The following is a 17,496-nucleotide window of genomic DNA, read 5'->3' as shown; positions in this document are numbered from 1 at the left end:
ACGGGCTCTTAGTTACTACCGTACATCCCTCGTATCGCGTAATTTGCTTTCAATTTACAAACTCTGTTCGGGCTAACGCACGATTGGCATTGCCAACGGAATTTCACTTCAGACATTTTTTCCTTATCCAATTTGCTCTAAAAAAATGCCTTCATTCAAATATTTTTTCAATTAATTTTTCTGACGCGTTACATTAAATTTGTGAGCGAATTCCCATTTTGTAAAATTTCATTTTCAACCAATAACACTTTAAGCAATTAGAATTTTTTTCTTCTTATAGAAATGAACCAAGTTTCTATATTTATAAGTTTAAAATAAATTCATCTGCTTTAAATCAGAAATAATTACATGCCATTTCGTTCAGACATCACGGAGTTGCTTAATTTTGAGGGTGTGGTTTCAGCCCCTAATACTTAAATATAAATAGAAATCTAGAAATAGAAAGATTACAGATATCACGCTTATGCCTTTCTCTTCTCACTTCCCTTTCTGGGAGATCGTGAAAAATCCCCATTTTCTTACGTCATCCCCGTAACCGCTGAGTCACGCCATTCTGTCACACCCCATGGAACATCGTAAACATTCATCACCCTCGCTCACACTTATCGAATGAGAGAAATTGTATTTCCCAAACAGCTTTTGAAACGTAACAAATACAGAATATCAAAAGACGTTCTTATATACACAATAATTAATTTTTATGAGATTTAAAAATACATCTAGATATAATTTATGTAGGTAAGATATGTTAAAAGGAATTACAATTGATTTTTTTTCGGTAGAAAATGGTTTTTAAAAATTCAGAAATTTAAGCTTCTTTGAGCTTAAGCTTCCAACTCTTGTCAAATAAATGTTTCGAGAATATACAGAAATTAATTTTTTTAAATTAGACTTTTCCACCCACGTCACGTCTGGGATTATCGGACACCTCTTGAATGGTTTATAAACATGGTTTGCGGCGCCGCACAATAAAATATAAATCTAGTTAGTTTCGCGCGGCACAGCCGGCCACGCCGAGCGTGTCAATGTAATAATTCCTCTGGTTATGAAACAAAATTTACGAGCACAAGGCCGCCCTGTGCCATTATCATAAGCGAAGAAATTAACGTAATCGCAGTCACGATCGCGGGCCCTTTCAATTCAACTACTCAATAGCGGTGGCGAAGGTGGCGGCGACGCAAACGAGATATATAAAACGTATAATTCAAGATTTCCCATGGATCGATTCTCGTGCCATGCCTGCGATCAGATCTGAATTGCGTCAATGCGCGCGTTGCATAATGACCTGTGTAATATGGCATAACTTCGCGCAACACGCCCGCACGTTGCATTTGCAATCTCGTAAACGATATTCTATTTTGCACAGAAATCAATACATAATGATACATTATCGATATATATTTATATTGTATATTGTTATACTTTTATAGCTCTTTTTGTCGACACTCTATTATGATTTATCAAGGAAAACATGTCATAGGTATAATATATAAACATGTATTACGTATTAGATTGTAAAAGCACGATGTGTTTGTGTATATTTATCTCACGTAAAAATATTTATAATAACGAAAGGTTACGGCGTACCAAACATTATAAGGAATAAAAAAATTCAAACTATTGTGTGATCGAAAAGTATCGCGTCAGTTGTCGTTTTGATGTCACTCTGGAAAGATTTCATTTGCTATTCTAGTTCAACTCAAGTGTGAAAAAAATTAATTGGTAAGTAACAGATCTGAATTATTTATGAAACAAATGCAAAGCGTCTGGTAGATTGCAAATAAACTGTAAAACTTGCGTTAAACTGATAATTGATCAGAATCTATTTTTTCGCAAGAGATTTAACTGTATCTATTTATATTTTATATATACATATAATTCTCTTTTTAACCTTTCTAAATTACAATTATTTTTACGATTATTTGTCTTTCAAAGTCGTAAAAAATATCAAACACGTTATTCGATCGAAATAATAATAATTAACTTTATATCTTATCATATGCAATTCCGACTTGCTAATAATTGCTTTTCAAAAAAAAAAAAAATATATATATATATATACACATCTTCAATGAAGCAACAGATAATAAACAATATAAAGAAGATAAAAGCATTTGTGATATTTTATATGCATAGAAAATTGATCGAAGCTTCATCAAATTTATCCGACATTCAATTGCAATACGTCATGGTTATATATCTTTTTTTTTTTTTTTCAAGGACATGTCAAAAGACGTTAAAAGAAATTCAGGAGCGCATCCAAATTATGTTTGTTGCTCCCTCGCAAAAGATTCCGAAGAACTCGAATCGTCAGAATTTAGCTCATCAGAATCTATTACATCTTTATCGGAATTAAGCTCAAGTGCATCTTTTACCTCTTGCAGTTGCTCGGATTGCGATTATTCAATGTTTACAAATAAGAAGGAACGAAAGAACAAGGCTATAGAATATATGCAAGTGAAAAAAAGGTTATTAAAAAGAAGGAATCCGTCCGAAATGTCTACAAACGCTTTGAAAAAGCTTGAGAGCAAAAAAAATTTCAAGGGAAAAGCATTGAAAGTTCCTGAAAGTGCGTTACAATATTCGCATCATATAAATCTAAATATATCATAATTTCAATTTTAATTATAACAAACGTACTTTAACTCCAATTTGATATCTCCATATTAATTCGTCTAATTTATTAAACACACATTTCTTTTAATAGGAAACAAAGAGCTTTTGGAAAACATCTATTTATCGGATTCTTCCGATGACTGCGACTGTAATTGTGATACGTACTGCGATTGCAAAGAACCCAGTAGTAAGAAGAGACAGAAAAATTCGAAAAATAAATGCGGAAAGATGCCCTCGAAAAAGATGGGAAAAATTACGAAAACTGCGCCGACTTGCAAATCACTTAAAACCGCAAGAATTTCGAAGAAAAGCGCAATGAAATCTTCTAAGAGTACGTTAATAATCTTAATATTTTGTGCATCTGATAAATAAAAATGTTAATGCTCACATTATTTCTGTGTTGACAAATATTTATTTATTTTATATACGCATTCCTTTTATATATAAATCTGTTTTTACAGAAGAGAAGACCAACCTGTTTGATCCTTACGGTTGTAACTGCAATATGCGCGATACAAAGTGTGCAGGATCCTCGAGGAGTTCGAAAGTGTTGAAAAAGAGAAATGCGAAATCGCTTAGTAATAAGAAAGTTTCAAGGAAGCGTACGACAGGATCTTCTGAAAGTACGTTGAAATTCTCTATAGATCTATCTATTATTGCGATCGAAAATGTATGTACGTTCAGTATTTGAACTTTTACTTTTTTTTTCATTATGCTACTTTCACGTGAGAAATTTTATATTATTTATTTCACTTTTTAAAACCACACTTGACCAAATTCTAACTATTCCCAGACTAATTTGATTAATTCTTTTTTAATGGTTTTACATTTTGGTCCCTTGCATAAATTCTTATCTTCATGTTCTAAGGATATTCGTCGTCGTTCTCAAGCGAGGATTCTGAATATGAGTCCTTCACCAGCGATAAAGATTCCCGTGATTGTTGCTGCGGAAATATCCGTCAATCGTCACGTCGTAAAATAAAACATTAATTATGAAATTAACCGATAAATTACTTACTATTATTCAAATATAATATTATATAATTATTTATTGCATTGTATGTTAAAAAATATGTATTTATTGTGCAGATAGGAAAAATTATAATAACATATGATTATTTATTGTAATATTAATTAATATTTGTTATATGTATGTGTGTTTAAAAGAATAGCGATAAAATACATATTAATATGCTGTAATAAAAAAAAAATATATACACACATATATAAAATATTTTTTTATATAAAATTATATTATGTATATCTTAATATATACCAAGGCATAATATATTATGATATATACATACATATATATGTATGCGTATATACTATTTATTTTACAGCTTGACCTTGTGTTTTATTAAAATCTATTCTTATATACGTTTTTATAACAAATAGTAATTAATAAAAAAAAGTATTTGCGTTTTTCATGTAATAAGCGAGTATCTACGAGTATGAGCGAGAAAAAATTGTAAAATATAAAAATTTGTGAATAATAAAGAAACCTTATTGTCCTAGAGAGATGGAAAAATCCTTATATTTAAACATAAGTTACATTTCAATTATATATAATAAAATTTAACGACAAAATTAAAACATTATTTTCTTTTTTTTTCCCCTGAGATTTTAAATTTAAATTAAATTTTTTTTTTTTTAATAGATTGACCCTTGCACGTTTATGAAGGTATACGTTTCATTGAAACGATGCGCAATTGGAATACAATTACGTATATACTTAACACAGATAAAAACAAAATAAGAGATTACTTCACGGTTCTAAAACTGGGAGGGAAAACAGAACTGAAATCTCGTGCAAAATGATATGTAAATATACATATATTCAGATAAGATTGTCTACGACGCATGTAAGTGTTGGCATACGCGCCATTCTACACGTTATGTATGTATGTGTGTATAGATGGAAACGCTATTATCGCGCGAATAATAAGATATGAGCGATATAACACACTCGCGTTGATCTATTTCAGCTTACGGAAATAATATTTTATCATTATCATATATTTCAGACAATATAAAAACTTATATCGTCTAAAATTATTAATGAAGAGAAATAAACAATAAAAACCTTATCAATGAAAAAACATTGAGCGATTAAACATTCCGCGATAAAAATAATTGCGCTTTCCTCTTTCTCTTTTATAATAATTATATGTAAATCTCATTAAAACATTATAAAAGTATTTCTTTTTATTATTGAAATAAACTTGGATTGTTACATATTTTAGACTTCAAAGACCCAACCGTCAAGTTATGACAATTATTGACAGAAACGCAGCATTTAAATAAAACGACGAATTTCTTTCACAAATTATCGCGAAAGTATTATTTATATATCGCTTACAGTACTAAAAAGTTGGAGAATAGTGCGCGGGAAAACCTCCGCGAAGAGAATCGGTCACGTGCGTCTGTGCAACGTGTTGTTATTGGGTTCATGGCCCGGCTCTACCTTGCCACTGTAACTAGAAGTTGTGACATAATAGGCTCTCGCCAATCACCTACACTGCATTTGCGCTAACTGCAAACTGGCAAGGCATTTATAAAGCGCATATGCATAAATATAAGGACGTATTACACGTATATAAAACTATTGAAAAGAGAGAAGTAAAAATGAAAATATTATACTCTCTGCAAGATATTACATGTAAAAATACATATGAAAAATTTTTTATGATATTTCTAGTTGACATATTTAAATATAAAACGTTTAAATAGATACCTAATAATGCTATTTAAATGTTTATTAATTCTATTTTTTTTTTAATTCTACTTTTATCATATTTTTTTCTATGATAACATTTTAATTACATTCTTTCCTTTTTCTTCAGATTGATATTTTAAACTGCTTTTCTGCATCTGAATTATTTATATAAATTAATCTAATTTTATTTTTTTTAATTCTACTTTTACTATATTTTTTTCTATGATAACATTTTAATTACGTTCTTTCCTTTTTCTTCAGATTGATATTTTAAACTGCTTTTCTGCATCTGAATTATTTATATAAATTAATCTAATTTTATTTTTTTTTAATTCTACTTTTATCATATTTTTTTCTATGATAACATTTTAATTACGTTCTTTCCTTTTTCTGCAGATTGATATTTTAAACTGCTTTTCTTCATCTGAATTAAATTAACCTAATTCTATTTTTTTTTAATTCTACTTTTATCATATTTTTTTCTATGATAACATTTTAATTACGTTCTTTCCTTTTTCTGCAGATTGATATTTTAAACTGCTTTTCTTCATCTGAATTAAATTAACCTAATTCTATTTTTTTTTAATTCTACTTTTATCATATTTTTTTCTATGATAACATTTTAATTACGTTCTTTCCTTTTTCTTCAGATTGATATTTTAAATTGCTTTTGACCATCTGAATTAAATTAATCTAATTAAATAAAATTACTTGGAAGTTACGTAAAATTCTTTTACGTTAATTTGTGTAATATTCAAAGAGAAAGTAAGTTAAATAGAATAATACAAAGAATCGTTAGAGAATCAAGCTCGCTACTTGCCGAATGTAGGACGTGAAGAGAGTAACCGTTTATATTAAACATTGCGGTCTTCTTTCTCTCCTTGATGACGCAAGCACATTACTTCGAAGACTTCGCGGGGAATATAAATGTTTCACGTTTTATGGGCCGGTGAATTTTCTCGATGATTACATGGCAACGGCCGTGTAAGATAATGAGAATTAATTTTAGATCGCAAACCTCTATTCGCGGCGAATATTTCTGTCGCTAGGTTTACCGTTAACGATAATTTAGCTCGTTTGCGGCTGTGCGTTACGACATTTCGCTTAGGCTAGCTGCTTACACGGGTTGAGTAAGAAAACTCCACAAAGGTCTCTCTCCGACGTCCAGTCACATTGTCCGGGAATCCAGGTGGGTGCACTTATGCTTACGTATAATGGCAATGCTTATAACATATAATTAGTATCTGAGTTACGTTATCATAGCCATTTCTTGGCGTCCTCCAGCCGAGCTTAAGATCAAAATCGACACATCCAAGTTATTTTCAATAAATACTCGTGTTTCTCACGTATTTATCTATCCATCATATTCTTCAAGGAAAATTAGTTTTCTAATAATGTCTTATTTGAACAAAACACACTATTTACAATAGTTTATTAAAGTATGTACCACTGAAAGACACAATTTGATAATTAAAAAAAAAATAGATATATATAAATTTAAAAAAATTAAAAAATATACAAATTAGTTGTAAACCCATTACTAAATTACTTATAAGATAATATTACTTTCTCTTCATTCCTAAACTACTTTTAAGAAAGAATGTGAAGAAAACAGTTCAAAAAAACCTCGTGAATATCATTCGTTGTGCTAATATATGGACGTAGCGAGAAAATTTAGAATTTTGCTTGTGGTTGTTTTCAAATTATTTTTTAAATTTAAAATTTTGCACTTATACACGCGTCACACGCATCTGTCAGAGCGCACGAAATGCGTTTCGTGCGCAGTGCGCATCATCACTTCCTTCAAAAGGAGGGCTATTTTTAAGTTTTAAGAACACATTGCGTTCCCGTTATTTATGACAGACAACTGCAATGAGCATCTGTCGTGTAAACGTAACCGAAACTAAGATTTGGAACCACGAGATTTTGCTAGATTTTTCCTTCAAATCTTTTTACACGTATCAAAATTTACTATGGTAAAAGAGCTTCTGGCTCCATTTACTTATTATTCTAATATTTATTATTTGTATATGGTGAAAATTATTAATTTTGTCAAAATTTAATCATTCAAAATTATATAAAAACTTAATTATTAATTATTAATTTCTATAATATTAATTATTAAATTATATAATTATAACTATATAATTACATATTTATATATTCATAATTAATAATATATATATATATATATATATATATATATATATATATATATATATATATATATATATATATAATTATATAATGATATATAGTATATAATAAAATAATTTATATAATTGTTATCAAATTATTAATTATATCAAAACTTTTTTCCAACGCACAAAGAAGGACTGTCTACTTCTAAGACAGAGATTACACGTGCGCATTGTGTCCATTTTCACAAATCGCTCTGCGACACTGAGTCACGCGTCTATCCCGTGGACGGTAACATGTCGGTAACATGAAGACTCGCGGCCGTACTATAGATTTGCACGTGCTCACATGTCGTGTCGGCGCATGGCTTTTATCGGACACCGCCCGGTATAACGTGATCGTCGGTACACGTGGTGCATACGATATTCTTACGTAAGAAAATACTCGTTAGATATATCTATTCCGAGAGAGCAACTGCATCAAAACGCCCACGCGTTTTTCTCGCGATCAAATCATATTTTTTTCATATTTATATTTTGATTGGATCTTAATCCAATGCAAAGACAAAAAAATCTTTTTTTGCACTTTTGTTGGTCACAGTTTTATCTCATTTTTTCGAAATATATTTTCCATAGCAAAAATAAAAAATGGAGATACCCTCTTTCACTCTCTCACTATTTTTTTTTTTTTTTTTCCCCTTTAACCTTGATTTTATTAATACAATGATATTTGGCTTTTTTGTAATATTAAATTTCCCTTCTAATTTGATTAAAAAGTTGCTTAATTTAAAAACATATTATTATAAAAATTATTTAGCATACTGTCAAAAGAAATAATTTTATAAGGGATAAAATAAACATCTTCATCTCTCTGATCCCATGTCCTAAGGATAAATACATTTTCTGAGAAACCTCATTAAAATTAAGAGTAGAAATTGTGTGACTTTGTAAAAAAGAGAACGAGTAGCCGTTTTAACAAGCTCGACCGTATTATAGTTGCGAGGACACCTTCTTCGCTCTCTCTACGAAAAATCTCTGCATAAAGACGCCTACGTGTTTACGTATTATACTCGCGCACGAGAGAATGATTATTTTCATCTCCCGCTCCTTTGACGACCAAGATACATAAAAATAAAGAAAAACTTTTTCACAAAGAGGTTTGATCGAGCGTCTTGCGCAATCTTGGAAAAATACGCATACGCAGTAGATTATTTTCGAAATTGATTGGGGTTATTACAAATTATTATTGCCCGTTTCTCTCTTTAATTCCTCATTAATCTTTTTCTGATGATACGGTACGTATTATTATTATTATTATTATTATTATTGTTGCTATCGTCAGAGATAATTATTACTGAAGCACTCGCGCTATTATTGGAAGAAATAAGGGATGATAACGTACACTCGAGAAAAATAACGAACCCCAGAAAAAAAAAAAAGACAAGTCGACGCGCCAACACTCATCGCGTGTGTATAACACTTATCGCGGTTCTGTTCCGCTATTGCGTTTCTTCGCGAGCCTTCGGAGAGCGTACACAGAAGCCCGGACCTTCCTCTCGTCTCTCTCTCTCTCTCTCTCTCTCTCTCTCTCTCTCTTTCTTTCTGCTCCAGAAACCTACTTTTTCGAATCATCACAACGACGGCATGTATGTACAATATATACATACGCGAACTGTTATGTCAACTCCATGAGAGAGCAGAAAATACATGCCCGGCCGATTCGTATCGTCCGGTATACTTGGATTCACACGTGAGAATTTTTGGGAGAATCGAAGTAGGTACCGGAAGTAATATCCGCAAGCTTAAATTGGAGCGACATATATGCAAACCGCGTTCTCAAGATAGAAAGGCTATTTAAGTATTTTATAAATCGAGTTATTAATATAATCTGAGCACTCTTTATATCGGATCTATTTCCAGGTTTAATATGGCGATAAGTAAATTCTGTTACAATGAAAAAATGTGATCTATGACTATGAATAAAGTTTTTATTTATAAAATGACCTATTGTGAGAGATGATTACGTCAATTACCTAACCTTAGACTGTAACTTACTGCGTTATCATGTGTATGTGTGTATGTTCTTGACGTTCCTCAGAAGAATCGTAAAAATACAAAGAACAGATCTATTTGCGCATTAAACGAGGCGATAAATATAAAGAATGTTTAGAAAAAGACTGAACGCAAAAGAGCGATTAAGTATGCGAGTGTTCACGCAAAGGTTAATGATTAAATAACACCGTTTTCTTTTTTCTCCGATTCTACCTTTAATCAATAAAATTATCAATCAAACAATAATACATCTGTGTTGTAAAATTAATTCATTACTCTTATTTATATGGCACTAAATAATACGTTTCAAAATATATAGTTTTCTTTTTTTTTTTTTTCATAATTGATATGTATACCGCATAACGTCTATTGCTCGCTTATTATATAATTAAAGCTTGTGAAATGATTGCGAGTACATCAAACACACAATCGCAGTCGTCATAAGCGTCGGTAATAATTTTTCAATTATACCCTTCGCCTTCCCATTTATCTACAGAGAACTTTACGGTTCACCACGATGCTTTAATAACTCCATAAACTCGCGATAAATGATCCTCGTATTACAACAGGGCGACTTACAATAGTATCTCCACGTGACCTCGATCCAATTAATTTCACGCGAAAGATTAATTAATATAAAAAATTTTTTTCAAATTTAATGTACAACATTGAATTTAAATTTATTTATTATGATTTATCTCTGTCGAGAAAATTAGGAATTAATTAGAATTTCTTATTAGTGAAATATTTCGATAATAATCGAATAGTCCTGATATATAAAGTATGCACTTTATCGTGCGTGACGCAAAGTCCAAAGTCAAGGAGGTGCAGGCGCGGTGCTCGAGTAACAAGCGCGAATACCAAGGATGCAATTCGCGCAAACATATTTGCAGACATCGTCGTCGTCGCTGAGAATTGATAGCGGTTTTATCGCGGTTACGATGCGCGCAGCTGCGCGGCCATCCCGAATCGCTCTTATCGGCGTTGCACTCCGTCGCTCCGCGAATTTGCTATTTTAATCGGGGCGTGATGTAACTGCATGCATAATAGCGCGGCATTTAAATATAGTCATCCGTCGCAAAGGAATGTCGCGACATTTTACATCAGTTATATGGCTCGCGAATGCGACGCGACCATATATAAGAAATTGCACATCTCGCGAAAGGTTTGTTGAAAATTAAAATATTTCACAGCTGTCTAGGTATATGTTGTTGGAAAGACTTTTTCAATCGCGCCCGGAATTAATTAATAAAATACGATCGTCGAAATAAACGTCGCTCTCGGATAATGCATCGAATTAATATATGCATCTAAGAATGCATTATATTTACAACCTATAGTTATTATATGACTTTTTGATAGTAGCAACGTTAATTTAAATTTTATTTATCACCGAATACAATACCATAAATTAATATCCATGTAAGTCTATCAGTTTACGCCTTCCGTAGATAAGATATACAAATAGCTGTATAAGATGTATTTAAATGTAAAACAAGCTAGCGTTTAAATTTAAATTTGAAAAAGGTTATATTAAATAAATTTTAATTAATTAAAAATAGTTTGTTATATATATTTTACAATTAATATATTTCAAAAAACCGCACATTAATTGCGGTAATTATGTTATGCAAAAAATTGAAATATCAAAAGAAACAACGTTGATTAAGTGAATATATGCATTCGTATGCGCAAAGTGCAGTTAATATGTTAATCGCGTGCTTACGTAATTCAACGCGAGGTAAAAGCAGTGATTTATTACAATCTTATTAATTGGCAAAATATTATGCCGAGCAGACAACTTTAATTAGGATTCTATAAACGATTGAGTAAATGAGCGATAAATGCGATTTGTTTCGCGAGCGCATTATATATTGTAAATAAAAATCACTTTATTGCTTCTTAAACGCAATTACAGGTCATGTAAAACATTGTAATAAAATTGAAAACACGTATCGATACATTTACAAAATTTTATTATACATTAAATAATTAATAACGATATCAACTAATCTGCTATAATTTTTTTCGCAATATGAAAGACATTATCAACGTTTTATTTATATTTTAGATTTTTTATTCATTAATTTTTCTTATTTCGTTAGCTTTTCATATAACGTCATACATTTGAATTTCTGAAAAAAATTGATAAACCTAACAATTCCTTAAAAAACATATTTTAATATAATCCTACGTAAAGTGATAATCGTGCTAAAAAAATTTGATAATTAAAATAAACATAAAACAATAATAAGAATAGTCAATACATAACAGTAGTAGTATTATTCAGCGATTGCTTTGCAATGAACGCAACGCATTCAGCAGTTTCTGCGCAATTTGTCTCGCAACGGCAGCCAGTTCATGCAGCGACGACCGCGTGTTTATTTAATAAAAGTCTAGACTGTACCACTGCGAAAATACTCGACCGTGTTTTGATAAGAGAATGCGACGCGATCGTCGGTCGTCGAACCGGTCAACACACCACGCCGCAAAATGTCAAACAGTGATCGAGACAATGAATGCATTTCAAGGAATATGCATCTCCACCACTGCCACAAATTTATGCACCTGCCTTTATTGTAGCAAATGCAACGTACATTTTTCGCAAGCGAAAAGCGTTTTTAATGTTAATGAGAAACTAGACAGGAAAAAATACCATATATCTTTCAAATTATCTCATAAATCGGTATGTCCATTTCGATTACAACACTGATTTCAAAATTAATGTTAAACACATTTCAAATGCGGATTAAGGAAAATAATTATTTAAATAATTTCGCTTAAATAAAGTATTGATAAAAATTTTCATTCTTCGTGAGGATAATAAGTATAAATATTTATTTGAAATGCAGCGATTAAAACTATTAATTAAAATAATAGTCCTTAAAAGATATCAACAATTTTTATCTAAAATCTCAAGAGTTTTTGATTAATCGTTTCATAAAAATTTTGTAATATTTCGAATTTTATTTCAACTGTCACGTATAATAAGGTGAACAATCGAATAATATTCGCAGCAATATATTCAGGATTATTTTTCCGTTATTCCGATATTAACTACTTAAGAAAAAAAAAAAAAAAAGCCGAGAGCTTAGGTGAACTAGAAATGCAACTGCGCATGGGAATTTCTATATTTATAAAGGCCTCGCCTCGATTTGCGTGGCGGCCGATATTATTGCTAACGATGGACGTAAACAATGATTGCGCAACGTGACGCAACGACGTTATCACGAGATGCATCAAGCGGCGAATCGATTAGAGGAGGAAGAAGGGGAGGGGATCTTTTTGTCGGAAGGCGCGACACGCGATTCGCCGTTTCTGCTTCGACGAAAGTTCAACGCTCGCCGGCTCGCGGAATCAATGCAATATTTCGTGGGGCAATGCGCAAGGTCGACAAAACCGCAATGACGCTTGTCTCCCGCGGATAATTAATTGCGCGAGTCGTTACTCAGAAATACCTCTGTGATTAGCGATCTTTCGCCGCACGTTGCACGAAGGAATATTCCCAGATCTGAGGAGGAAAACAATGCTGATTTACAATGTGAAAGAAAAAAATGAAGATGTATCACTCAAAAGATTTACTGTAATTAAGAATCTAATTCTCTCATATCTTGAGAAAATTTGACAAAATTGCTTCTAGGGTTGAAAAAAAAAAGTGAATTTTTAATAATTAAGAAAAAAAGATTACCTTCGCGCAACATGTTTTACCTATAAATGCAATTTGTCACTTGTATTATGACTCATCAATTATGAGCTAAAATAATTGCGAAAAAATTGGGAAAAAAAAGAAAATAGCGTGCAATTATTATTAAATTTTTTTTTAATACATATTTTTATTATACTTATATATATTTTTATTTTTAATATACTTGTATACTTATATTATACTATAAATATCTTTCCCCTTGTTATTAGTAAAGTTGAATTAACATTTATTAAGAAAAGTGAGTTTTGTTGTTTCGCACAGAAAAATTGTATTTTTTAATGATAAACAGATTCAATTAAAATTTAATAGCTATATTTTGTGTGTGAGACAAATAATATAATTATAGTTTTTAAAGACATACATTATAGATGCACTACAGAAAAAACAGGCTAAATTATTCGACGCCTAGAAATTATTAAGCAATTTAAAATTCTAAATAAGGAATTTTCGCATCACTGTTATTTTTAATTTTTGTCTTTTTAAATTTATTGGATTTTTCGTCGCGTCTCTTTAAAAAATTATATTTTATCTTACAAAATTATGCGATATATATTAAGAAAAAAATACAATGTACAAAAATGCTGTTTACGTTAAAACTGATTTAGAAAAAAAAAAAAAAAAAAAAAAAAAAAAAAAACTCTTGAAAATATTTAGCTTAACGTCTTTCTAATTCGATATTAATTGCATGTGCAAGACGGAGAGACAAGATTCGCCCTGAAAATAAAGCACGATCGATCATTACCACCACACCATCATCGTTACCAAGATCCGACAAGAAGACGAACGCAGCATTTATTTTGACCGAAGGGCGCATTAACCGCCCCATTTGACGTCCATTTTTTCCACCATTGCTAATTATATCGCCCGCTCGCCCTTCTCGTACATTGATTTTACGACGGAAATAAAATTCACCGCCACGGTAAAAGCCCACACGTATGTTTATATTTAGATGCAAGAGGCGTATCGTCAATATATGTCTTTCGATAATACGGCCGCTGAGCAATCATTTTCAAATTTGTTGCAAGCCAAATTGTGTAAAACTAGAAAAATTGATTGTTATGTAAAGCATATTTAAATTTACAAATTTCAAGTAATATTTGATTAATCTAATTTAATTTAATTTAATTAATTAATTTAATTAATGAGATAATAAATTAATAATAAATGATAAAGATTAATAATAATAAAATTATCTTTAAAAAATTTATATATATATATATATATATATATTCAAGTATAAATTTACAAATGTATTAAAATTTAATTTTTTAATAAAATGTATAACATTTGATAAAATAAAATTATATCATTTAAAGATTTGTATGACTCTATCTCATCGTCCTATTAAAAGATTCCTCGAAATATATCACGAGAGTTCTAATGACGCCTTATTTAAATATATTAATCAGCTGTCCTTACATAGAAGCATCTTGGTGCGCGATTGTTATGAAGCGATATCAATTCGTTGCTATTTGCAGAGGCTGGTGAAAGGGGAGAAAGAGCGATAAAACGCGTGTTTCATCATTGTCTTCAATTTCTACCGCGCAATGACTTCGAGCCGATGTATTATGCAACGACAATGAATCTCTCCAACGGCGAACAAGCCGAGTCTAAAGTTCATCGCTGCGCATTACGAGTAACGTTCAATGACTCTCTTATATCAAAATGCGTTGGTGTTAGATGGCCGAGCGACGATTTATCAGCACGAGTATCGAAAACACACAACATTGACTCTCGGTCTCTCACTCTGTCAACAAAACTTACCAACGAAAAGAGAAGCTGCAGCCAGAATAAGCAACAAAATAATATTATTAATGTGATATAAAAATAGTAATTAATAATAAAATTAATAATAAAATAAAATAGTAATTAATAATAAAAAAAAAATCTGTTACACTTACATTTATATCCATGGGATTTTCAAAATTTTACTTATACTAATTTTCTAATGTTTGTCCCACGATTACAAGCGATGATGAAAAGCAATTATGCAATGTTTTTTTTTATATCAAAATCGTCATTAATTTCTCTTTGATACAGGTCAAATTCCGTCGCGATAACAAGTTATAAGAAAGATAGTATACAATATTATCTGCGATACAAAAGAATTTCGTTTGACGATTATAGTTGACGAATTTGTTATATAACGATGAAATAACATCGATAAACCTTATCGAGAAAAAGCTTATCTCCCCAACAAGCGTTTTTGGTGACCTCAATTTCAATCTCCTAATTAAAACGAGCGGCTTAATTTTTTTAACAAGTTTACATATCTCTATGATTCTCTCAGATGTCTTTGACATGTTTGTAAATTGAACGACTATCGCGTCTAATTCACTTATAAAATTCGCGCGTCAAATTAATATTTTCACGGAAAATACATATATATAAATATATGTATATCGCGCTTCGTGTACAAGTTTTGAGATATTTTTGAATTTTATTTCTTTCCCCTAAAAAAAACTGACCCGAGAAATCGCGCACGTGACATGAACTCCGGTGACATGTACACGCGATCTGAAGCGAACAGAGTTCGATTAACTTCTTTCTCTTTCAAAAACGTGACACGTGCCTTCCTTTTCCTTTAAGAAACGTGACGAGCAGGGCTGGGCGATTCGCTTATGCAACGTGTCACTCGTAATAAGCTTTTACATCAGTGACAGCCGGCCATGGCCGCGTGTCACGTGTGTCCGCGAAAACGTGTAAATACCTCACGAGTTCTCGCGGAATTCGATCGCGCAAAGTACGAGGACGAGACAAGCCGACTACAAGTGTTACGTGCAAGTGGGAGAAAAAAAAGGAATTAATAAACATTGACTTTATCGATAAAAATACGATTTTATTCGAAACTCCATTATAATGACTAACCGCAATCAAGTTTCAAGTAAAACATTACATCATTGTGATTAATAAGAGTTTGTGTCGCGTACATTATTACTTATAAATATCATGGCAGGGAAGACTGAATTTTAAATTCCATAAAAAAAACCAAGTCTTCAAAGAAAACTTGATTGCGACTTGATTGCAGCTAGTTACAATAGTATTGAACGAGGTCATAAATGATTTAAAGTTCATGTTCTACGAATAAAACAATGCAAAGATTCACGAATTAATCTAATAACAGATATAATGTAAAATAACATGCTCGATTTCCCGCAATCATTACGATACATGTAATAATCGTAAGATAACATCAGCGTGTTTACATAGAAACGAATGAAGGTTTTGAATCGTTGGCGATCCTCAACGACTCTTGCAGAATAAAATTAGTTTCTGTGATTGTAGTTTAACTAAAAATACTAAAATCGCGGAACTCACGTTGCTGCCAACGCGACTTTAATCTCATTTAAATAGTTATAATATCTACATCGTGATGCAACAAATTCAAGTATAATCGATACATAAAATTAGACTAGATGACGATTGTGATTAATATTTAATTGTGATTTGATCAAATCGTTCTTATCTTATGATTTACATTTAACATATATGTATACTCATTCAAGACTCATTGAAGAATTTTCTAAATTAAATTCTAATTATTTCTTCTTTATGAATTATTTCCCCATTACGCGTCTCTTGAATTTATTTTTATTCGTGTATTATTAAAATTAATTATTTTTGTAAATTAATATTTAAACAATTAGCAATGGTCGTATTTATTTCGCTACTTTTATAATTATTTATTTTATTACACGTATTACAATATAAAATGCTGGCGCAAAATTTTTAAATAAATTAGCTTCCGGATGATATTTATATGTTTAAACAAAATGTGATTTATATAATTTTATTTTAAACAGTCTATGCATTCGAAATGTGCTGCATTTCAACGTACACTTACACCCAAAGTTACTTAACTTGAATATTTTCAATTTATAAATCTAATAACTTGTCCAACAACTTTTATATATTGCATTTAAATTAAAGCAATTAAATATTTCGAAACTAAATTGTTCTTAAAGTCTACGCGTTACATTTCGTGGTCAAGATCAATAGATCAATAAAAGCTGCGTCAGCCGAGGGAGAGGTAACCGTAGAGGAAACCTCGTTAGCCAAGGTATAACACATCCTTCTCATTAGTGTCGGCTGTAAAGCTATCCTATGAGCAGCACGTGACTATTATACGTTACAGCTTATAGTATCACAAGTTTGCTTACTTCGAGTTGCCGTTACATAACACTGATCTTGTGTGATCTCTCTCTTGTGCGCTCTTTTCCTCTTTTTCCATACACGACTCGCACGCGTGCGAGATCACGCATAGC

The 17,496-nt window shown here is 31.2% G+C and overlaps 1 protein-coding gene across 1 annotated transcript; it reads left to right on the top strand.

Annotated features, from left to right (window-relative positions):
- The first annotated feature begins 1,570 nt into the window (after positions 1-1,570).
- Positions 1,571-4,212, top strand: LOC140674073 (uncharacterized). The gene is made up of 5 exons (XM_072907420.1): positions 1,571-1,722; positions 2,221-2,569; positions 2,708-2,947; positions 3,078-3,239; positions 3,485-4,212. The coding sequence occupies exons 2-5, from the start codon at positions 2,224-2,226 to the stop codon at positions 3,604-3,606; spliced, it is 870 nt and encodes a 289-aa protein (XP_072763521.1). The 5' UTR covers positions 1,571-1,722; positions 2,221-2,223; the 3' UTR covers positions 3,607-4,212.
- The last annotated feature ends 13,284 nt before the right edge of the window (positions 4,213-17,496 follow it).

The sequence above is a fragment of the Anoplolepis gracilipes genome, chromosome 15 (genome assembly GCF_047496725.1).
Source record: "Anoplolepis gracilipes chromosome 15, ASM4749672v1, whole genome shotgun sequence".
NCBI lineage: Eukaryota > Metazoa > Arthropoda > Insecta > Hymenoptera > Formicidae > Anoplolepis > Anoplolepis gracilipes.
The sequence above is the reverse complement of the archived record's forward strand: the minus strand, read 5'-3'. Positions and strand labels throughout refer to the sequence as shown.

Excerpts from the sequence above, each read along its gene's own strand:
- LOC140674073 (XM_072907420.1), top strand. The coding sequence starts at position 2,224 with ATGTCAAAAGACGTTAAAAGAAATTCAGGAGCGCATCCAAATTATGTT. Across the intron at positions 2,948-3,077 it reads CGCAATGAAATCTTCTAAGA|AAGAGAAGACCAACCTGTTT; the intron begins GTACGTTAATAA and ends CTGTTTTTACAG. Across the intron at positions 3,240-3,484 it reads TACGACAGGATCTTCTGAAA|GATATTCGTCGTCGTTCTCA; the intron begins GTACGTTGAAAT and ends TCATGTTCTAAG.